A 25289-nucleotide genomic window follows, 5' to 3' on the forward strand; every position below is an offset into this window, starting at 1 on the left:
ATAACAGTTAAGTAAAATGGCCTCCTACCACCATTGTAACCATTGCACATAACTGATCTTTTTCCAATAAAAATTGCAGACTCAGTCAGACACAGTGTACATATAGCCCTACAATCCAAATGTATTTCTTTCACTTGTTATACATACTTCAGTCAACATTTGTAATTACTTTAAAATTTATTTCATTTCCGGCAATTCCATAAGAGTAAGCTAAAATATATCTATGGGATGACCAAAGTAAGCATGGAAATTTTCATAACATAGTGAGAGGAGGTATTAAGGGGTTTAACATCTTTGAAAGTGGATAAATCCCCAGGCCTGGCTGAAATGTATCCTGGGCAGTCAAGGGAAGAAATAGCGGAGGTTCTGACCATCATTTTCCAATCCTCTCTGGCTACAGGCATGGTACCAGAGGACTGGAGGACAGCTAATGTTGAACCATTGTTTAGAAAGGGAGAAAGGGATAGACCAAGTAATTACAAGCCAGTCAGCCTAATCTTGGCAGTGGGAAAATTATTGGAAAAAATTCTGAGGGACAGCATAAATCTTCATTTAGAAAGATATAGATTAATCAAAAACAGTCAGCACAGATTTGTTAAGGGAAGGTCCTGTCTGACTCACATGATTGAATTTTTTGAAGAGGTAACAGGGAGGGTTAATGAGGGTAGTGCATTTGATGTAGTCTACATGGATTTTAGTAAGGCTTTTGATAAGGTCCCACATGACAGAATGCTTGCAAAAAAAAAAATCCCATGGGATCCAAGGCAAACTGGCAAGTTGCATCCAAAATTGGCTCAGAGACAGGAAGCACATAATGGTCAATGAGTATTTTTGTGACTGGAACGCTGTTTCCAGTGGGGTTCTGCAGGGCTCAGTACTAGGTCCCTTGCTTTGTGGTATGTATCAAAGATTTGGACTTGAATGTAGGGGGTATGATTAAGAAGTTTGCAGACGATACAAAAATTGGTCGTGTGGTTGATAATGAAGAAAGCTGTAGACTGCAGGAAGATATCAATGGATTAGGCAGATGGGCGGAACAGTGGCAAATGGAGTTCAATCCAAAGAAGTGAGAGGTAATGCATTTGGAGAAAGCTAACAAGGTAAGGGAATACACAATAAACGGTAGGATACTAAGAAATGTAGAGGAACAGAGGGACTTTAGAGCGCACGTCCACAGATCCCTGAAGATGTCTGGACAGGGAGATAAGGTGGTTAAGAAAGCATACGGGATACTTGCCTTTATTAGCCGAGGCATAGAGTACAAGAGCTGGGAGGGTATGCTAGAACTGTATAAAACACTAGTCGGGCCACAGCTGGAGTACTGCATGCACTATAGAAAAAATGTGACAGCACTAGAGAGAATACAGAGAGATTTACGAAGATGTTGCCTGGACTGGAGAATTTTAGTAATGAGGAAAGATTGAATAGGCTACGATTGTTTTCTTTGGAACAGAGGAGGCTGACGGGAGACCTCATTGAAGTATTTAAAATTATGAGGGGTCTAGGTAGAGTGGATAGGAAGGTCCTAATCCCATTGGTTGAGGTGTTCATAACCAGGGGGCATAGATTTAGGGTAAGAGGTTTAAAGAGGATTCAAGAGGAAATCTTCTTCACCCAGAGGGTGGTGGGGATCTGGAACTCACTGCTTGAAAGGGTGATAGAGGCAGAAACCCTCATAACATTTAAAAGGAATTGGATATGCTCTTGAAGTGCCATAACCTTAAAAGCTACAGCCCAAGAGCTAGAAAGTGGGATTAGGCTGGATGGTCCTTGTTGGTCAGTGCAGACACGATGGGCCAAATGGCCTCCTTCCATGCTGTAAATTTCTATGATCTGATCCCATGATTCAGTCAAAAGACTAATTTTTTTAAAAAAAATTAGAGATATTACAATAAGGTCTAATGGAATGTGCACCTTATTCAGTGTTTAATTTTGCCCACCCCGCAATTCCAGTCATGTTCCAAGTTTGCTGAATACTAACCTCATTGATACTGACTTCAGCCTCCACATATTGCAAACCTTTCTGTATGATCGAGATGAGAGCTGCTGGTGGCACCAGGGCACCATTAATATTGGATTGGCTGATGTGACTCTCTATACCAAATGTGAACGCTGAATGGGAAAAGCCTTTGATTAAAAAAGAAAATAAAAATTATGATGCATAATAGCTGAAACAACATCCATCACACACACAGTAGTAAAACAGGTTATTGATAAAAATCATATCATGCTTCTTTTCTCTGACATCAAATACTTGAAGAATGAGAGGATGAATTATTCAGCTGTCACATTCAGCTTCAGACCTCATCTATGTATTGAAAATCCTGAATATGGCATGTAATTGTTCATAAATGTTACCTGCTGTAACACTTTTCATGTCAACATTTATGATGTAAACAATTGCCCATCATGGTTTGTCGATGAACCAAATCATTGAAAATATGTTTTGAATAAAAATAATAAAATTTTCCTCAGTAACTAATATCTAATGACGAGAAGGGGGTTTTAAACAAAATAAAATTAAAAATTAATTTCTTCGCAAATTGATTAAACTTAGCCACTGAATTGTTTTTTGTACCTTTCAAAAACTTCTTTAACGCTTATACTTCAGGACCTTGGCTAATCTCAAACAACTATGTTTTGACTACAGATTTTCTTACGTCAATGGCTGTTCAGTGCTTTCAAACACATATGTGCATTCTGAGCATGTAGTTTGCAAAATCTCTAAGAAAGCAATATACACATCAACAGGAATTGAAGGACAGAAAGATGTGCCCCTTAACCATGTGAAAATTCAAATTTTGGCTTTACACACCCCCCCCCCCCCCCAACAAAAGACTTGAAAGAAACTACAGAATGCAATCTCAAAGTTTTACATCAGGCAAGTGATTTAACAAATACTGCCCTCTTGCTGAACTGCTCAGACACACAAAACCTGTGTTCAGCAATGGAAGGCGAACAAACCCTTACACCACATTTCCAGTGTTCCCTGATCCTCGGACCACTTTCACGACTCCCAGACCCTGAGAACGTCCCCATCCCCACCCAATTCTCCCTGATGCTATTGTTCTCTGAACCTCTTTCTCCAATGTTTTCATTACTGCGGACAACTACACCCTCACACCCTATCCCAGTACTCTACACGTACATATAAACCAATAATAATCTCACTTTAAACACTGAAATATAACAGCGGAGTTGATGGGTGGAGGCATTTGGGTCGTTATGAAATCACATTGCTGCTCATCAATCATTTTGATTCTAGGTTCTATTTTAAAAGGTACATGTAATAAAGTAGACATTGGACTAGAAATTGGGATGTACCATGCTCGTTTTTCAGGTGCTACACAGTCTTATAGGTGCACAAAATAGTATGCAAGAATTGTGCACATATTTCCAGCTGGAAGTACACCATCCACCATATTGGGTAAGGACAAACAAGAGGCATCCTTAATCCATGCCTGAAGCATGCATTAACCCATTTGCATTTGCAAACAAGGGGCCTAATACCTAAAATAAAAGCAAAATACTGCGGATGCTGGAAATCTGAAACAAAAACAAGAAATGCTGGAATCACTCAGCAGGTCTGGCAGCATCTGTGGAAAGAGAAGCAGAGTTAACGTTTCGGGTCAGTGACCCTTCTTCGGAACTGAAGTGAGTGGGCCTAATACCTACTTCGGGACCCCTCTGCAATGCCGGTTTGTTCTAAGGCAGTCAGTGCTAACTGCACTCAGGGAAACCAACCTAAAGGATGGCTTACGAAAAAAGCTGTTACCCACTGTAAAGGACCATCCCGATCGATGCCATCCCGAGACTCCGATAATCCTCCTCCCCTGCTCCAGCGCCTGACCTCGGGCTATGGTCCATGGCCTTATCGGAACAATGGGTTATCTTTAAGGAAGAAATGCTTCAGGTACTGGCTAGGAACATTCCAACAAGGGTGAAAGGTAGGGGAACCAAGAACAGGGCTCCTTGGTTGACGAGCGAGATAGAAATGATGATGATGATGGAACAAAAAAAAGAGGGTGTATGATGCATGTGAGGCGAACTCTCAGGTGAGAACCAGGCCATATACAATAAGTTGAGAGGGGAGATGAAGAGGAAAATAAGACTGACAAAGAGAGAATATGAAAATAAAATGACAGTCAACATCAAAGATCTTCTACCGGCATGTAAATAATAAGCGAGTAGTAAGAGGAGTAGTGGGGCCAATTAGGGACAGAGAGGGTAATATATAGTTAGAGGCGTAGGGAAAGGCTAATATACTTAACGAGTACTTTGTATCAGTGTTGACTAAAGAAATAGAGGCTGACAAAATATCAGTAGAAGCAGAGAGAGTAAAGGCAATGGAGAGGATAAAAATTGAGAGGGGGAAGGTACTAAAAAGGCTGGCTTTGCTTAGGGTAGATAAGTCACCTGGTCCAGATGGCTTGCATTGCAGTTTGCTAAAGGAAGTGGGGATGGAGATAGCAGAAGGGCTTGCCATAATCTTCCAATCTTCCCTGGATAGAGGGAAGGTGCCAGAGGATTGGAGAGTGGTAAATGTGACACCCTTATTCAAGAAAGGGTGTAAGGACAGTCCTAGCAACTATAGGCCAGTTAGTTTAACATCAGTGGTGGGTAAGGTTTTAGAAACAATAATCAGGGAAAATATCAAAGGACACTTAAGAGAAGGTTAGATTGGAAAAGCTGTGTTTGTTCTCCTTAGAACAAAGGAGATTGAGCGGATGTTTAATAGAAGTGTACAAGATTATGATAGGCTTAGATAAGTTACAAATGGTACAAGGACTAGGAGACACAGATTAAAGATTTTGGGCAAAAGATGCAGGAGAAATATGGGGAAGCACTTTTTTACACAGTGGCTGGAACTTGCGGCCCACAAGGGTGGTGGAAGCAGAAACAATCACTGACTTCAAGAGGAAGTTGGATGGCCACTTGAGAGATATAGATTTGCAGGACTATGGGGATCGAGCCGAGGAATGGGACTGACAGCATAGCTATGTGGAGAGCTGGCATGGATTCAATGGGCCGAATGGCTTCCTTCTGTGCCGTAAATTACTCTATGCGCTACAATCCCTGACCTCCAGGCCCCAACACATATTTCCAGCTGGAAGTACACCATCCACCATATTGGGTAAGGACAAACAAGAGGCATCCTTAATCCATGCCTGAAGCATGCATTAACCCATTTGCATTTGCAAACAAGGGGCCTAATACCTAAAATAAAAGCAAAATACTGCGGATGCTGGAAATCTGAAACAAAAACAAGAAATGCTGGAATCACTCAGCAGGTCTGGCAGCATCTGTGGAAAGAGAAGCAGAGTGCCAGGGCGGCACAGTGGCGCAGTGGTTAGCACCGCAGCCTCACAGCTCCAGGGACCCGGGTTCAATTCTGGGCACTGCCTGTGTGGAGTTTGCAAGTTCTCCCTGTGTCTGCGTGGGTTTTCTCCGGGTGCTCCGGTTTCCTCCCACAAGCCAAAAGACTTGCAGGTTGGTAGGTAAATTGGCCATTATAAATTGTCACTAGTATAGGTAGGTAGTAGGGAAATATAGGGACAGATGGGGATGTTTGGTAGGAATATGGGATTAGTGTAGGATTAGTATAAATGGGTGGTTGCTGGTCGGCACAGACTCGGTGGGCCGAAGGGCCTGTTTCAGTGCTGTATCTCTAATCTAATCTAACACACCCCACCCACCTTTTCTATTGGCAGTATTAAAGCTAGAAATAATTCAAACATTTCAAAACCTTTTGATATTTGAGATACTTACCAGACTCCTGTAAATATCTATATACCAGAAAGTTGACCTCATCACTGCTAATACTCATCTTCAGTCCCACTTAAACCATGAGGTCATTAGAGGGTAAGCCTATATATAAAAAAAAGATTATGAGTCACTATATCCTTGTTACATACACTACTGGTGGTTCCCCAATATGGAAAATTAGGTTTAAAATCACAATTTAATAGTTATTTTTCACCTAACTGATAAGCAAAACTGTTCCTTTATTAACCACCATTATATTAGATTCAGGGTTGCCGGCTTATGATAACTGAACTAAACAATTTAAATTTCCTTTTTATTACATTGAATTGCAGGAACTACTAGTGTTCAGGGTATCATAATTTCCTCCATTTTTCCTGTGAAAATTGCAAGCCAGAGCTTTTACTTAAAAATTACATGTTGATGCGATGATTTTTAAACTGTTTATTAACCATGTTATATAATCGCACAGTGTATACAGGACATTTGTGGAACAATTGGCTATCAAGCTAACATTGCTACATATCTGATACAATTCACAATACAGGATTCAGCCAAAACATTTGTGTTTTGTACAAGGGCACGTTTTGTGATAGCACAGTAGATTAATAATGTAAAAGTGACTGATGTATATTCAAAATACTATATGCCACAAAAAAAACAATCAAATTTCCAGAGTGGACAGCAGGGTTTGAACATTTTTTGGGAAACATACCTAACCATATAAACAAGAATAAAACTGAGCTCTTTACATCACTATCTGTCCCCTTTCAGATCATAGAATGTCTACAGTATTAAAAAAAAGAACTTATAGCTTGCTAATATTGTACCAAGTTTAAAATTGATAGTTCAGGATTAAGATGGTTAATGGTGTTTCTTCTGTGTGCATACACACATATCTTGACAATCATATGTTTACATTACTTTTAACCTGAAATCTGCCTTCTAAGTTGAACTAACAAACATGCTTTGTTTTTCAAAGCCAACCAGTTGTCCGCTATATCAGTATTAGGGTATAACAAATGCATCTGGTAGTTTAGGTGTGTGCTATTTGTGTTGTTCGATAACTGTTGATCAGATACAAAGCCCTCCCAGTTGATAGCTTAACATTAAGTCTTTCGTCAGTGGTTTATTTTTGCTGGTGATTTACTGGCGATTTTTGATAGTTTAATTAGCAGCGAATCCAGTCTATCAATTCTCTTCTGTAACAGTTTAACGTCAAAGGAAAAAGCATATTATTAGGCTGAAAGCCTAGGCTCTCTACCACTTCTATCATAGCTACAGGAAATCCCTGAAGTGTCTTTCTCACATAAAATCTTTTTAATCGAAGACTCATCGTCAAAATTATGAAAGTTATTGTTGGAGGCTGCTAGTGTTCATAGCTTTTATTGTTTTTGAATTGTTTTAAAGATATCAGACTTTCTATGATCATACTCATTCTGTTCATCAATCATTTTGATTCTAGGTTCTATGTCCTTAAATCAAAACTAATTATGTTTTTGGTTTTCTTGGCTGTGTGCTATTTTCTTTTGATTATGAAGGGATTAAGAGAAGTAAAAGCATTTGCTATTCACTTAGAGGGCCACCATTCTAAATACTTTGCACACAAGATTAAATTTCAGTTTATAGGAAACTGGCCTTTGCCTCGAGGATGACGAAGATAAAATTTTGAAAAGTAGCCTTAATTGTAACAGTGCTATTTAATCCATTTGATTCCAATATTGCTGACTATATTCATTTACCAACATTCCGTTGTAGATTTGTAACCAAAGTATCAACACACTGCATTTAAAGAGTGCCACTTTCATAAAAGCTTCTTTGAACTTTGAAGGCAGGATTCAGGTTATAAGTTCAGTAGGCCTATGATTGGCAAGACCTAGATGTAAACAGGGCTTAGTTGCATCTTGCATCAATTGATTTTCTCTTTAAAAAAGACAGTTGCAACATTAAAGTGGGCTTTCCCAACACTCCTCCAGAACAGTTGTCAGTAATTCATCTTTGTTGTTACTTGATAAATTTAATATATATGGGTATATTAATAAATTGTCTTTAAGCTAAATGCTTTCAAGTGAAGTTTTTTTAATTTGTTTGTGGGACGTGGGTGTCGCTGGCTAGGCCAGCATTTATTGCCCATCCCTAACTGCCCTTGAACTTAGTGGCTTGCTAGGCCATTTCAGAGGGCATTAAGAGCCAACCACATTAGTGTGGGTCTGAAGTCACATGTAGGTCAGACCAAGTAAGGACAGCAGATTTCCTTCCCTTCAGGACATTACTGAACCTGATGGGTTTTTACAACAATCGACAATACGAACATACGAATTAGGAGCAGAAGTAGGCCATTCAACCCCTCTAGAATGCTCCGCCATTCAATAAGACCATGGCTGATCTGTCTGTGTCTTGAATTCCACACTCCCATCTACCCTCGATAACCTTTGATTCCCTGCCTAACAAGAATCTTCCTACCCCTGCCTTAAAATTATTCAATGAATCTGCCTCCACAACCTTCTGAGGCAGAGAGTTCCAAAGTCGCACAACCCTCTGAGAGAAAAGATTTCTCCTCATCTCTATCCTAAAAGGGCAACCCCTAATTTTAAACAGTACCCCCTAGTTCTGGACTTCCCCACAAGAGGAAACATCCTTTCCACATCCACCTTGTCAAGACCTTTCAGGATCTTATATACTTCAATCAAGTCTGCCCTCACTCTTCTAAACTCCAGTGAAAACAAGCCCAGTCTGTCCAACCTTTCCTCATAAGACAACCCGCTCATTCCAGGTATCAATCTAGTAAACCTCCTCTGAACCGCCTCCAACGCATTCACATACCTCCTTATAAGGAGACCAAAACTGCACACAGGATTCGAGATGTGGTCTCACCAATGCCCTGTATAACTGAAGCATCACATCCTTACTTTTATTTTCAATTCCTCTTGTAATAAAGGATAGCATTCTATTAGCCTTCTTTATTACTTGCTGTATCTGTACACTAACTTTTTGTGACTCATGCACTAGAACACCTAGGTCCCTCTGCACCTCGGAGTTCTGCAGTCGTTCTCCGTTTAAATAATACTCTGCTTTTTTATTCTTCCTGCCAAAGTGAACTACTTCACATTTTCCCACATTATACACCATCTGCCAGATTTTTGCCTACACACTTAACCTAACTCTATAGGTCTGCAAGCTCCATATGTCCTCTTCACAACATACTTTCCTACCTATCTTAGTGTCATCCTCAAATTTAGCTCCCCTCATCTAAGTCATTGACATAAATTGTAAAAAGTTGAGGCCCCAGCACAGACCCCTGCGGGACTCCATTTGTCACACCCTACAATCAGAAAAGGACCCATTTATGCATACTCTCTGTACTCTCTGTTTTCTGCCAGCCAGCCAATCTTCTATCCATGCTAATATGTTAACCACTAACCATGTGCTCGTACTTCGCGCAATAACCTATGATGTGGCACCTTGTCAAATGTCTTCTGGAAATCCAAGTACAGTATGTCAATGGGCTCCCCTTTATCCATGGCACATGTTACTCCTTCAAAGGACTCCAATAAATTGTTTAAACATGATCTCGCTTTCACAAAGCCAGGTTGACTATTCCCAATTACACTGAGTTTTTCTAAGTGCCCAGCTATAACCTCCTTAATGATCAATTCTAACACCTTCCCCACGATGGTTTCATGGTCACCACTAGACTGGCCTTTTAATTCCAGATTTATTAATTGAATTCAAATACCACCATCTGCTGTGGTGGGATTTGAACCCATGTCCCCAGAGCATAAGCTCTGGGTTACTAGTCTGGTGACATTACCACCACCTCCCCCTCAGTAACCTGTAAACACCATGTAATACAAGAAAATCATATTAACTAAGACAAACACATTCAGAAAATTAATTGCCGCATGTTTTTTTGAAAGAAGAAACAGTTAAATCTTACCTTTCATGAATAGGCTATTAGCACATTCTGAACTTTCAGGACAGTTTAAGGACAGATGTATCACGTCACCTTAGATCACTGGGCATGTAGTATAACTAAAAAGGCAAAACAAACAAAAAATACTCACCAACTTTGTGCATAATTTTTGAAAAGAAAAATGGAAAGAGGCATGTATGGCAATACCTGTACAACTTTTAAGTACTAACAGGGGCATGTGTGGCATCATTTTCTTCTTTTACCAACTTGTAGCTTTTGATGAAGATTTGCTGAGCAGATAGGTGCTCTGTGGAGTTTTGTCCATTAATAAATGGTTGAGCCTGTACAAAACTTTTACTTACAACCCAGAAAAAGTTTGTTTTATCCAACAATGTGGCCTGAATTTGAACCCAAGTTCACATAAAGAAAGGGTCACTGCCTAACCCATGTTACGTACAGTCTACTTTTCAAACAACACAGAAATAAGAATTTTTAATACACATTTTCAGCATCTTATTCTGTGATTCCGAGTTTAAAGCTAATTGATTGCAGATCATATGCGCACAAATCTTACTGCTATAATTTCATTTGGAAATCTCTCAGATATTACAGATTCAAACCTTTAACTGATTACTTCCTTGTACATCAAGCCAGAGGTTTTGCTTAGTGGTAAAAATGAAATGTACAACAGTAAATTTAAAAATTAGTACCGGATAACATCAGTTAGTGAACTGTAATATATCGCAAGATGTACATGCTCCAGTTTGCCATTCCAACGGGTCCATTATAATAAAGGCATATGTAAAACGACATTAAGTTATGAGTCATATTATGTATTGTTTTCATGTCCTGTTGGAATATTCATGCTCATCTTAACCACAAAGTTCAACAGCATAGTCGGAGACCAATTATCCTAACCTGTCCACACCAGCTTGTTGCAATCCCAAACTAAAACTAATCCTACTAATCCCTGTTCTCTCCCAAGAGCCCTGTATCTTCCTCTACTTCACATGGTTATCTACTTCTCCCTTAGAAGCTATAATGGTCTCTGTTGCAGCTGCTCCTGTTATAAGGCACTTCAAACTCTAACAGCTCTCTACATAAACTAAGCTCTGCAAACCTCTCGCCTCACAAATCATTTTAAATTGATAACCCCTGTTACTAATCCTCATCCAAAGGAAACAAGCTTTCCCTATTCATCTCATCAAGATCCTTCATAATTTAAAAAATCGCTATTGATTCTCCTCTTATCCTGCCCCGCTCCAGTAGAAATAGTCCCAGTATCTTGACACTTAAATGCAGTTCTTCTGAAATGATAAATGTCTTTCAAGTAAGCAGAACATAACTGCAATTAAGCAACACTCTTTTGGAAATATCAAGAAACTGAACAGGCTTAAGAAAATCTTTACTGTTATTGTTGAGGGAAGGACAGGATTGGCAGCTAAATGTTCCAGGATTTAGAAGCTTCAGGCGGGATAGAGGGGGATGTAAAAGGGGTGGGGGAGTTGCATTACCTGTTAAGGAGAATATCACAGCTGTACTGCGGGAGGACGCCTCGGAGGGGTCGTGCAGCGAGGCAATATGGGTGGAGCTCAGGAATAGGAAGGGTGCAGTCACGATGTTGGGGGTTTTCTACAGGCCTCCCAACAGCCAGCGGGAGGTAGAGGAGCAGATATGTAGACAGATTTTGGAAAGATGTAAAGGTAACAGGGTTGTAGTGGTGGGTGATTTTAACTTCCCCTATATTGACTGGGACTCACTTAGTGCTAGGGGCTTGGATGGGCAGAATTTGTAGGGAGCATCCAGGAGGGCTTCTTGAAACAATATGTAGATAGTCCAACTAGGGATGGGGCCATACTGGACCTGGTATTGGGGAATGAGCCCGGCCAGGTGGTCGAAGCTTCAGTAGGGGAGCATTTCGGGAACAGTGACCATAATTCCATAAGTTTTAAGGTACTTGTGGATAAGGATAAGAGTAGTCCTCGGGTGAAGGTGCTAAATTGGGGGAAGGCTAATTATAACAATATTAGGCAGGAACTGAAGAATTTAGATTGGGGGCGGCTGTTTGAGGGTAAATCAACATCTGACATGTGGGAGTCTTTCAAATGTCAGTTGATTAGAATCCAGGACCAGCATGTTCCTGTGAGGAAGAAGGATAAGTTTGGCAAGTTTCGGGAACCTTGGATAACGCGGGATATTGTGAGCCTAGTCAAAAAGAAAAAGGAAGCATTCGTAAGGGCTGGAAGGCGAGGAACAGATGAGTCCCTTGAGGAATATAAAGACAGCAGGAAGAAACTTAAGCAAAGAGTCAGCAGGGCTAAAAGAGGTCATGAAAAGTCATTGGCAAACAGGATTAAGGAAAATCCCAAGGCTTTTTATACGTATATAAAGAGCAAGAGGGTAACTAGGGAAAGGGTTGGCCCGCTCAAGGACAGAGAAGGGAATCTATGTGTGGAGCCAGAGGAAATGGGTGAGGTACTAAATGAGTACTTTGCATCAGTATTCACCAAAGAGAAGGACTTGGTGGATGATGAGCCTAGGGAAGGGAGTGTAGATAGTCTCAGTCATCTCATTATCAAAAAGGAGGAGGTGTTGTGTGTCTTGCAAAGCATTAAGGTAGATAAGTCCCCAGGGCCTGATGGGATCTACCCCAGAATACTAAGGGAGGCAAGGGAAGAAATTGCTGGGGCCTTGAGAGAAATCTTTGCATCCTCATTGGCTACAGGTGAGGTCCCAGAGGACTGGAGAATAGCCAATGTCGTTCCTTTGTTTAAGAAGGGTAGCAAGGATAATCCAGGAAATTATAGGCCGGTGAGCCTTACATCAGTGGTAGGGAAATTATTAGAGAGGATTCTTCGGGACAGGATTTACTCCCATTTGGAAACAAACAAACTTATTAGCAAGAGGCAGAATGGTTTTGTGAAGGGGAGGTCGTGTCTCACTAATTTGATTGAGTTTTTTGAGGAAGTGATAAAGATGATTGATGAAGGAAGGGCAGTGGATGTTATCTATATGGACTTCAGTAAAGCCTTTGACAAGGTCCCTCATGGCAGACTGATACAAAAGGTGAAGTCACACGGGATCAGAGGTGAGCTGGCAAGATGGATACAGAACTGGCTGTGTCATAGAAGACAGAGGGTAGCAGTGGAAGGGTGCTTTTCTGAATGGAGGGATGTGACTAGTGATGTTCCGCAGGGATCAGTGCTGGGACCTTTGCTCTTTGTAGTATATATAAATGATTTGGAGGAAAATGTAGCTGGTCTGATGAGTAAGTTTGCGGACGACACAAAGGTTGGTGGAGTTGCGGATAGTGATGAGGATTGTCAGAGGATACAGCAGGATATCGATCGGTTGGAGACTTGGGCGGAGAAATGGCAGATGGAGTTTAATCCGGACAAATGTGAGGTAATGCATTTTGGAAGATCTAATGCAGGTGGGAAGTACACAGTAAATGGCAGAACCCTTAGGAGTATTGACAGGCAGAGAGATCTGGACGTACAGGTCCACAGGTCACTGAAAGTGACAACGCAGGTGGATAAGGTAGTCAAGAAGGCATACGGCATGCTTGCCTTCATCGGTCAGGGCATAGAGTATAAAAATTGGCAAGTCATGCTGCAGCAGTACAAAACCTTAGTTAGGCCACACTTAGAATATTGCGTGCAATTCTGGTCGCCACACTACCAGAAGGACGTGGAGGCTTTGGAGAGGGTACAGAAGAGGTTTACCAGGATGTTGCCTGGTCTGGAGGGATTAGTTATGAGGAGAGGCTGGATAAACTCGGATTGTTTTCACTGTAACGACGGAGGTGGAGGGGTGACATGATAGAGGTTTACAAAGTTATGAGCGGCATGGACAGAGTGGATAGTCAGAAGCTTTTTCCCAGGGTGGAAGAGTCAGTTACTAGGGGACATAGGTTTAAGGTGAGAGGGGCAAAGTTTAGAGGGGATGTGCGAGGCAAGTTCTTTACACAGAGGGTGGTGAGTGCCTGGAACTTGCTGCCGGGGGAGGTGGTGGAAGCAGGTACAATAATGACGTTTAAGAGGCATCTTGACAAAATACATGAATAGGATGGGAATAGAGGGATACGGTCCCCGGAAGTGCAGAAGGTTTTAGTTTAGGCAGGCATCAAGATCGGCGCAGGCTTGGAGGGCTGAATGGCCTGTTCCTGTGCTGTACTGTTCTTTGTTATTACATTCATTGTGGTCTAGTGCTTTAATCAAGTCAGTCCAAACTGAGATGGTCCAGGTCAGTGATTCAAACTAAATTTTACCATTATGCAATTTCTCACCCATATTGAGGAAGCTTGAAGCTTTAACTATTCAATTTTACTTTCACCAATATGCTGTTTAGTCTGGACTTGCAATTTTTTTTATAATGTTACTTGGTTGTGCTGATATTCATATTCTAATATTATGATATACTGCAATAGCATATTCTGTACTTGTTGCAAAACCCCATTTTTTAAAAAATGAAGATTGCATGCCACTGAAAGGAAGCATGTGGCAGAACGCTCTCAATTTTAGCTGGGCTCCCAGGGCTGAGCAAGAGAAAGATACTAAGCAGAAGTGATGCACTTATCCATTGGGAGTGAGTCAATCTGTGTCACTCTTCCACAAAAGCTAACAGTTCTGTCACAGATCTGAAAGCAGATTACCTGGCAACTCATCAACTAGAGAATAGTGCTCAGCAAAGGAAAGACTTAAAAAAGCAAAGAACAAATTGAGAGAATATATATATTTTGTTGTTAGGTTTCAATATGACTTGTTAGTTATTTTCTTATTATTTTAAATATGCAGCCATCACAAGCATTTGATTGGCAGCAGAGTTGGATGCAGCTTCATAACTTTCCCTCACCCCACCAATTTCACTCCCTCAACAAGGAACTGACTGATTACTGGTTCCACGAGTGTCACCTTCTGGCACAGAACTATATATTTTATATAGACCATCATGCAATTGCTATCCTTCACTTGTCAGTCTAAAGGCTACGGGCCAAGTGCTGGAAAATGAGATTAGAATAGATAGGCTTGATGGCCAGTGTAGGCCGAAGGGCCTGTTTCTGCGCGGTATGACTTTATGACTCTATAATAGAGTGCTAGCAAGCTATTTGACTGTGAAGGCCAACAGTTAAACCCAATTCTCTTCTCACCTGATGTCCATACGAGCCCACTTCCAGAAGCAGCCATTGAGAGCAGGAATATTGGCCGTTTTTCCACTTGTGCAGTCAGATACCAAGACTCTTACAGTCTTGAGATCAGCCAACTCGCCACAACCCAGGGATTGAAATTGGGAGTTTATTGGTCTATTATGACCAGTTATTGATTGGATAAACTTTCTAATTAAAATCAACTACATTCAAGTTACTGATGTTTTCACAATACAGTCACAGACATCATTTAGTTTTTGATTATTGCTGTAGAGAAGAACAATGCCCATCACCAAACTATGGAGGGATTTTCATCATTTGTTGTGAACTGAGTTAACTCTAAAATTTCTAAAAATTGGCAAAGGGAATAGTGCTGCTCTCTGAGCTTTACATTCTCTTAAATTTCAAGAAAGTTGTATGAACTGGCCTGTTCTTTTTGACAAAGAGAGCCAACAGTGTAAAGAGGGTTAGCAAACTATTTTCAACGTCAGGATCTCGGTGCAGTCCTAGCCAGCACACTGATGCAGTCCAGCTCAGACAATCTACACAAAATAAACTTGGGAAGTTTTAACTCAATTCTAAGTAGTTGCAGGCCACAACACAAAACAGTCCATAATCCAACACTAATCTGACAGAGTGGCCAGTGGGATGGTTGCAGGAAATACTGAAGTTCACATTTCTGAGGCTAGTATTAGAACACTTCATTTGGGCAGGGGAGAAGTGGCTTAACTGATTACATTATAAATATTCAATTCCAAGTGCCATGAAATCTACACTATTTATTCCACAGTACCAGAAAAATTGAGAAACAGTTCAGCACAAGTAAATTTGTAAGCAAATGCACATTGGGACTATGTTGCTAACCTGCATGTTTTGCCTTTCAGTAACCAGAAATATGGCAGTTGGCAATGGTATTTTTAATAAGCTGACTGTAGCACAAATTCTTCCAGAGATCCAGGACAATCAATTCTTTAAGTAGTATTGGGCACCTTCAAAATCAACTAAGCTATCTCATTTAACCTAACAACTCAGGTGCCAAATTCAGATCTGCCATCTGCAGTGCTGTAATAATAAAAGGCCTCTATTCTACATCAGGATATGCTACATCTGAAATAAAAACAAGAAATGCTGGAACCAGCACTGACCCGAAACGTTAACTCTGCTTCTCTTTTCACAGATGCTGCCAGACCTGCTGAGTGGTTCCAGCATTTCTTGTTTTTATTTCAGATTTCCAGCATCCGCAGTATTTTGCTTTTATGCTATATCTGATCTGGGAGTAATGAAAGTGATGTGATTTTAGGGATGAGTTAAAAATTCCATCGTCCAGTATTAATATGCCTCACCTATAAACACCAAGATTCATTACAGATAAGAAAAAAGTGGTGCCAAACACACATACACACACAAATATATCACATAGATATACAGACTACTATAGGATATAATTTTGTGTATCAGCAGGGTAGGACGAGGACGAGGGAGGAGTTAAGGGAGGGGGGTAGGACGAGCAAAGTGAGGGGGGAGGAGGATTCAAGTGGCGGGGGGAGGAGGATCAAAATGAGGGGGAGATGGAAGAACAGGGAGGCCTTCTGCTTGTCTTCCAGTTCTCCCACCTTTTCCTCCACTTTGCGTCCTCCCCTCTCTTTCATGCATGAATTACAAGAAGTTAACATGCGGGTACAGCAAGTAATTCGGAAAGCAAATGAAATGTTGGCCTATATTGCAAGGGGGATGGAGTATAAAAGTAGGGAAGTCTTGCTACAACTGTACAGGGTGTTGGTGAGACCATGCCTAGAGTACTGGTACAGTATTGGTCATCTTACTTAAGGAGGGATATATCTGCATTGGAGGCAGTTCAGAGAAGGTTCACTAGGTTAATTCCTGGGATGAAGGGGTTGTCTTATGAGGAAAGGTTGAGCAGGTGGGGCTATACTCATTGGAGTTTAGAAGAATGAGAGGCGATCTTATTGATATGTATAAGATCCTGATGGGGCTTGACAGCGTAGATGCTGACAGGATGTTTCCCCTCGTGGGGGAATCTAGGACTAGATGGCACAGTTTCAAAATAAAGGGTCTCCCATTTAAGATAGAGATGAGGAGGAATCTCTTCTCTCAGAGGGTCATTTATCTTTGGAATTCTCTACCCCAGAGCAATGGCGGCTGGGTCGTTGAATATATTCAAGACGAAGCTGGACAGATTTTTGATCTACAAGGGGAGTAAAGAGTTATGGGGGGGCAGGCAGGAAAGTGAAGTTAAGGCCACAATCAGATCAGCCATGATCTTATTGAATGGCAGAGCAGGGTCAAGGGGCCAAATGGCCTTCTCCTGTTCCTATTTTTAAAATTCTTATTTTCTTATATTGCCTGCCATTTTCTGTCTTACCACCAATTTCTGCTCTCCATCCATTCTGCCCCTCTCTCCTATCAAAGTCCAGGCACACCATCATCTACCCTATCTGATCCCCTTAATATCTTGAAAACATTGATCAAATCACCCTTTTAACACAAAGCAATGGGAATGATCGGAATGGTATGGGTAGGAAAAGGGGAAAGACAGGAGCAGATGATGGTGAGGGGAAGAGGATATTCTCGAGGGCAAGAGCTAAGGGAAAAAGTAGCACAGTAGCTTACAGACAGCAAGGGGGTGATTGGAAAGAGTAAGGAAGGCAATGTAATTGAACCGACAATGGGAAGGATTGTGGAGAAGATGTACTGCATCCTGCACAGATCCCCTTCCTCCAAAACATACCTGCAGTCGTAGTCATGTCCCTTCCCGTTCCGCTGACCCACGACCCAAAATCTGACCTGCAGCCCTAGCAGAATCACTTCCCATGCCCAACAGTAACTTGAGTCCAAAAATTCTACATTGGCTGTAAAGTGCTTTTGGAGGACCCAAAGTCATGGAAAGAGCTAAATAAATTTCTTTCTTTATAACATCCAACCCAAAGCAACCCAAGCCTGAATGCTCCAGCGCCACATGTCTCCACCTTAAAATGCGATTTATGGCCCTTCGCAACTCCCATCCCCACCTGACCAGCACCAAATGACTGGAATATGCGGCCTGCGGCGGCTCCCTTCCTTGCCACGACACACCACCTCCCACCTGAAAGAAAAGAAAAGTAAGAAAGCAGAGCAGCACAGAGAAACATAAGTGAAAGAGAAAAGAGAGACAAACAGACAGAAGTAGCAACACAAAGATAGCAGAAAAAGCCAGAGCCCAACTGCTTAGACGTAGTATGAACAATGCCTTGGTAGAGCCACTTATACATAAATACTACCAGAGGATAGTGATTGCATTTTCCTTTTAGTTGTTATGGCCAGTATTTGCTACCTTTAACATGTTTTTCACTCTTCCAAATGGATCAGTGGTGTGGATTTTCTATGTGTGCTATCTAGCAATGTACACAAAACCCATACTATTTCGAGTCTCTCAAAATCAACATACAATACAAAATGCCACCAAAATGGATCTGAGATACAAAGGTTTAAGGACTTGGCAAAGCCTGTTGAGAGTTAATCAAAATTCTCCCTACATGTTTATTATCAAGGTTAACTAAGGTCTTTATCGATAATAATTATCTTCACTCACCACTGTATGATAAAGTATCACATTGACCTTTAAACACACTGTAAATCGAAGTACTGGAGTCCCCATGAAAATTGCTGAGCTGAAAATAAGCACTTTATTTCCTATTCCTATTTTAAATTTACAACTCATCTACAAAATGTGATTTCAGTTACAATTCCATAGTAAATAACATCCCCAAAGTGCAATACATTCTGAATACCAGAAAACATTACAAGGCTATTAACATACTTGGAAGACTGGATGACAAATTGTAAACAAGATCTTAAGCAGTTGACACTTGAATGTTTACAGCCATTTAAATTCCAAGATAGTCTTGAATGGAGTGACAAGCAGTTTTACAAATACATAATTTTTCATTCCCCACTTCTCAACCTTGATTCCTGGAATGAAAGGTCTGGGGTTACTGGTTGTCAAACATGCCTGACACTAAACTTCAAAATGTGTAACTGGAAGGGTAACTGAAAGTGTAGTCTACCCTGAGGAAGAAACCTAAAAGTGTCAAGCTAAACAGAAGCTCACTGCTCCATTTAAAATCCAAATGTAGAAAGCTATGATGTTTGGGTAACTGGTTTACAAGTTACCAGTTTCTAGTTTACGACAAAAGTTGGGCATGTGGGGACAGCGATCTCTCTCCATTGTGGGTAAGAACCTGGTCATCAGGTGTGAGGCGCTCACGTTGTTGCTGTACGTGGCGCAGGTCTGGCCCATACCCCACTCCTGCGCTGTGGCAGTCACCCGAGCCATTTTCCGCTTCATCTGGGGATCTAAAATGGACCGGGTCCGGAGGGACACGATGTTCAAATCTCTGGACAAGGGCGGGAAAAATGTACCCAACGTGGCCCTCATCCTGATGACCACCTTCGTGTGCGGCTGCATCAAGCTGTGTGTAGATCTCCAGTACACAAACTCCAAGTGTCACTACGTGCTGAGGTTCTATCTGTCCCCGGTGTTGCGAAGGATGGGCCTGGTCACATTGCCGCGGAACGCTCCATGCAGTTGGGCCGTGCCGTACCACCTATCCTTCGTGGAGCAGTTTCTGCGGGAAAACACCTTTGACCACCGGTCCATCAGGCAGTGGTCTGCACGGAACATCCTCAAGGCCCTACGGGAAAAGGAGACGGTGGATCCTGTCGGATGGTTCCCCGAGCAGACCGTCAAAGTCATTTGGCGGAATGCCTCATCACCAGAACTTTCAAACAAGCACCAAGACGTAGCTTGGCTGGTGGTGAGAAGGGCCCTCCCCGTCAGATCCTTCATGCACACCCGAAGCCTCGCCCCCTCCGCACAATGCCCCCGCAGTGGCTGTGGTGGGGAAGAGAGGGTCGCCCACCTCCTCCTGGAATGTGTCTTCGCAAAGCAGGTGTGGGAAGAGATGCAGTGGTTTTTGTCGAGGTTCATCCCAAGCAGCTCTGTAACACAGGAGTCTGTGCTCTACGGGCTGTTCCCAGGGACGCACACCGAGACAAACATCAACTGCTGCTGGAGGACTATCAATTCGGTGAAAGACGCCCTTTGGTCTGCCCGAAACTTGCTGGTCTTCCAGCGCAAAGAGTTGTCCACCACCGAATGTTGCAGACTGGCACATTCCAAGGTCCAGGACTACGTGCTGAGGGACGCACTAAAGCTTGGTGCAGCCGCAGCAAAGGCTCAATGGGGAAAGACCACAGTGTAAGATCCCCCCACCAAGCTGAACTGAGGGGCTGGATCCATGGGAAACCCCTCGAACTGTATCGTTAATATTTTCATTTGCTGTAATTGTAAAACTGTAATTGGCATGACAATAGTGAAATGGAAGGGTTGTGAAGAAACTCATGATAGTATTGAAGGAAACTGATCTCCCTTGCAATGTTTGTATTTTTTGGTGCTGTTTGAAACTGTTTGGCAATGTAATTTTTACAAACTTTTATGAATAAAGTATATTTTGGAAATAAAAAAAAAACCAGTTTCTAGTTTTACAATTTAATTAAAAATAAGGAACACCTGCAACAAATAGCAGCTGTAACTAATTTGTAAATCTGTATACACCAGACCTTCAGGTAAATGAGACCATTTTGACATTATTTCTGAAGGTTTCCCCTTTCCTGTATTGTTGTCTACCTGTTAATACATGCTGTATTTTCCGTGTTTCAATAATACACAGTAGGAAATCATAATTAATCAGCAATGGTGTGAAAAAGATCACAGAAACTGTCTAGATGAGTGAATTAGTGACATTAGGAATCAAATGCACATACAGGAGAAGACTGGAAATATGTTATAAAAGCAAAATACAGTGGATGCTGGAAAATGGGAATAAAAACAGAAAATGCTGAAAATACTCAGCAATTCAGGTAGTATCTGTGGCGAGAGAAACAGAGTTAAAGTTTCAGGTCGATGACCTTTCACCAGTACTGTTTAACTCTTACTCTCTTCACAGATGCTGCCTAACCTGCTGGGTATTTAAGCATTTTATATTTTTATTACTAGAAATTTGTCATTAGCAGTTTACAAATACAACAGGTTCAAGAACAAAATTTGCTGAAAAGACGATAATCTGGAAAAAGCAAAAAAAACTACTGTTTAAAACAAGAACATTTTACTGCCTATTTTAACATTTCCAACAATTCACAGGAAAGAAAACAGAAGTCTTATTTTCTGCACAATTCAAGTTCCGATAAATGCATGCTGACCTGGCTCAATCATCCTAGCACTTATCTCTTGACCTCCTCCAGCAATCATAATTTCGCCTGCTAAATAGAAGGGATGGACCTAAACAACTGCAAACCCCAGTATTCGGCAGCAGCTCCAACATAACAAGGAAGCGGAATGCCACAGGTATGCATGGGAAGCCAAGGATGTTGAAATATCCATGTATAGCGGCATGAGTGTCGTGGTGGTATACCAAGGTTTAATGTGTATAAATACTGCTCAATTTTTAAGAGATAAGAATACATCCGCTTTTTAGTAGCATGTAATTGAAGGTATATGGAGTGTACCTACTTTTAAATTTGAGGATAAGGCTCTACTTCCAAAAGCACAAGGTGACAAATCACACAAGCTTACTGCCTGTATTGGTTTGGCCTTCTTATATTTAATGGAGTATTAGGGACTTAGAATACTTGGCATCAGGTGGCAGGACCGTATCTCCAACACAGAAGTCCTCGAGGCGGCCAACATCCCCAGCTTGTACACACTACTGAGTCAGCGGCGCTTGAGATGGCTTGGCCATGGGAGCCGCATGGAAGATGGCAGGATCCCCAAAGACACATTGTACAGCGAGCTCGCCACTGGTATCAGACCCACCGGCCGTCCATGTCTCCGCTTTAAAGACGTCTGCAAACGCGACATGAAATCCTGTGACATTGATCACAAGTCGTGGGAGTCAGTTGCCAGCGTTCGCCAGAGCTGGCGGGCAGCCATAAAGACAGGGCTAAAATGTGGCGAGTCGAAGAGACTTAGTAGTTGGCAGGAAAAAAGACAGAGGCGCAAGGGGAGAGCCAACTGTGCAACAGCCCCGACAAACAAATTTCTCTGCAGCACCTGTGGAAGAGCCTGTCACTCTAGAATTGGCCTTTATAGCCACTCCAGGCACTGCTTCACAAACCACTGACCACCTCCAGGCGCGTATCCATTGTCTCTCAAGATAAGGAGGCCCAAAAGAATCAGGGACTGCAGTCTTTTCTGGTCCGGTACTTTCCGATGTTCCTATCTGTATCCTCTCAACCAAGATCTGGAAACTATAAGTGCAGCAACAATCATGGAAGAAAGGAGAACTCCAAATGAACAACTGGGATTCCATCTGTGGAGCTGAGTACGCCATCTTAAACAGCAATAAATAAAAAGGGCAAAAGATCAGGCCCTAATGGCAAAGGGTGTTCTGCGACATTAAAAATCACCAAGCGCCCTATCAAAGCAGATTTCTAAGCCTCCCCATTGTGACCTTAACATTCATTACTTCTCAGGTTTCCACCAAGCATAATGTCAGGGTAACACCTCCCACCAGCTGAGTTAATGTGGAATATGCAGATATATGTCCACTATTGCAGATATCCTAATTCAAGAAAATTGTCTCCCAGAAACTGAGCAAGAAGAAAAATCAAAATCTGATTTCCCATTTTTGGCCCAGTGCCCATGGCCTCTACAGAGCTTACATGCAAAAACATCAATATTTTAGTTCTATAAACAGACAAGAAGAAAAATAGATGAGTCCATACAAGAGCAAAAAGGGATGGTGATAAAAGAAAAGAGCAAAAGCACAATAAAGGGTGAGTAAAGAAAGACAGCAATGAGAAACAGGGAATTCCAGAATTTTTGTTGTACCAAAATGAGGAATCCTAGATTAATAGTAATGATTGTTTTCTTGCTCAGATGTATTATGGATTCCATTACAAACATCTACTTACCCCTAAAGGCGGAAACTTTAATCATGTTATGTTGAAAGCTTACACATTTATTTTCACAGACTACATCCATAACTTTTGGTGAACTTCAACATGCAGATACAAAGTAGTGATATAATCCAGTGTTGTCACTAGGGTTATTTAACATACTGGTTACCAATACGTTACAAGAACAAATTGCACGAGACAGTACATTTCTACACACTCCTAGCTGTTGACACTTTGTTACATGTGCAGAATAAAGGCCTGCTTGGGTCTGCAATTGAAACCTGACCCAAGCCCAACAGAACCACATCCGACCCAAGCCCGACCTGGCCCGAGTCCTTTGATTTTCTCCCGCACTCGACCCGACCCAACCAGTGGAATGAAGTTGATTATATTAAAGAGGTTGTGCTTTACCTTGGATGGAATCGCTCACTGCAGACTAGTGCAGAGTCCAGATGCACATTTCCTGCCTTGAAGTCCTGGCTGTCACTGTGCCCGATTCGGCCCGGCCTGACCCGAGCCCGAATGCCGGACCTGGAAGAGCGACCCCACCCGAACTCGACACATGTCGTTGGGACCGGTCGGGTTCGGGTCAGGTAGCCATGCTCCGATGCAGAATACCTGCACAAGTTATAGTGGTGCATTTTTCATTTTAGGTTACCAACACCAATTTTCTCATACTGCCACTAATTAAGGCTGTTATTTTGGATGTGCAATACTCCATCACTTGATAAGAAGGTTAACTGTACAAAATAGCACATAAGGATTACAACACTAATAACTTAGAAAAGAAACGTTTAATAAAAAGTTGCATGCTTTGGTTATAAAAAAGATATGTAAAGAAATAAAACTTTATTACACTTTTTTGAATGCAACAATTCAGAGTTGCAGAGCCAGTTTAAGAATGACAACTATTGACTACATCCAAAATGTAGTCAGAAAATGGGGCAAAAATAACCTTAAATGTTCCATTAGGTAACTCAAAGCCAACTACAGAACCTCCAAACATTATCTGCTCACAGTTTATACCAATTCATAAAAGGTTCAGTGCTTGCAAATGCGTCAGATGACCACTTAATGGAAAAATGATTGTACAAAAGATGACATTTATGTTAACTTTTTTTTAAATGATACCAGAAACATAATAGAAAGCGCCCTGCCTCATATTATTAAAACATGTTCAGAATAAACTAGCTGCATAGTAATGACATTTATGAACCCATGATTGGTGCCGAGACTGCTAGCCATCAAAAACACATCTTTTGCACAATACCTGTGTTTGTTGAATTGAAAACACCTCGATCTCAGCAGCTAAAATTAAATAAAATGGAATCTATGCCTTCCAGGTTGCTGACCCAGTGCTGACAGTTTGATTTTCGAAACAAAAAAATGCACCAGTACTCAAAACTGCCCACTGCATCAGTGCAACTGGCTAATGATTGTGCTGCACTATAGTTTCAAACTGCTGCCACACTTTAGAAGCTTTCAGTGCATGCTTTGCACAACTTCCTTCAAAACACAAAAGTATATACAGGTTACAGAAAGGCTTATATTTTATAACTGCAGAGCAAACTTTTTTGGCACTTATGGGTCCTTTTATCTAGCATTCCTGAAATTTCACTTGAGAAACCTGACAATATTTGCAAATGCCATGAAATGCTTTTATACAATGGATTTTTGAGTTGTAATTTAACAGCAACCATGAGCTCCTGACACTTTGTTTTTGCTATTGATAAAGTTACTAGTAGCGGTAATAAAAACCTTTTACTAAACTACACAAGCCTTCTAGAAGATCTCTGATCAGTTAACTCCTGAATACAATTATACAATTGCAAATGAACATATGGACATCATTAGTAAAGAACATGACATTTCTCCATTAAGAGTTTCCAGTCATAGCATCTACACTAAAGACAAAGCATCCTTTTAGAGTTGCTGTTTTCAGCAATTGGCATGGAACAGGAGAAACTTCTAATGCTGAGCCCAATGTCTAATAACTAAAAATGAAAATTTAAATACAGCATACTCAGAGGGGAAGTGGTTTTAGCTTTTCGAACAGGCTACTATAAACTCCAGCTGCATATGACTACTCTCACATTCAAACCAGCAATTACCAGTTATGAACATTAGCCAAATTCAGCTGCTATTGAAAAGAAATGCTTGAATAAAATAAAACTTTTTAAAAACTCAACTTTAGTCACTGGTTTAAGTTTTTTTTTACACATTATCAAATTCAAATACAATATGTCTTAAGAAAGTCACAAGAAGACACTGCAATACAGAGACAACCCCAAAAGACAACCACCTACAATTTCCTGTGTAATTGTGCTCAGAGACATGCAAAATGGGCGCAAATCAAATAGGCAGCCCAGAAGTTTGTGGAATTTTGGGTGTAAATGAATTACATCATTTATAGTTATCAGACATTGAACTCGGTACTAAAAGTTTTTTCTGGCATGCACGAACTGCTGACAAACGTCACATATAAAAGGAGGCTTTGTCTTAATTGCAGAT

At 41.2% G+C, this 25289-nt stretch overlaps 1 protein-coding gene across 8 annotated transcripts in view; it reads right to left on the reverse strand.

Annotated features, from left to right (window-relative positions):
• The window catches only part of tbl1xr1a (TBL1X/Y related 1a), a 217871-nt gene that overhangs the window by 44069 nt on the left and 148513 nt on the right, over positions 1-25289 (reverse strand). For all 8 annotated transcript variants that reach the window (XM_068042246.1, XM_068042241.1, XM_068042239.1 and 5 more), the window contains 3 exons: positions 9701-9795; positions 5770-5868; positions 1982-2127 (listed from right to left, as the gene is read on the reverse strand). In XM_068042246.1, coding sequence (XP_067898347.1) covers positions 1982-2127; positions 5770-5827 — 204 coding nt within the window. In that variant the 5' untranslated portion in view covers positions 5828-5868; positions 9701-9795. The remainder of the gene's footprint in view (positions 1-1981; positions 2128-5769; positions 5869-9700; positions 9796-25289) is intronic.

This window comes from Heterodontus francisci, chromosome 11 (genome assembly GCF_036365525.1).
Source record: "Heterodontus francisci isolate sHetFra1 chromosome 11, sHetFra1.hap1, whole genome shotgun sequence".
Taxonomy (NCBI): Eukaryota; Metazoa; Chordata; class Chondrichthyes; order Heterodontiformes; family Heterodontidae; genus Heterodontus; species Heterodontus francisci.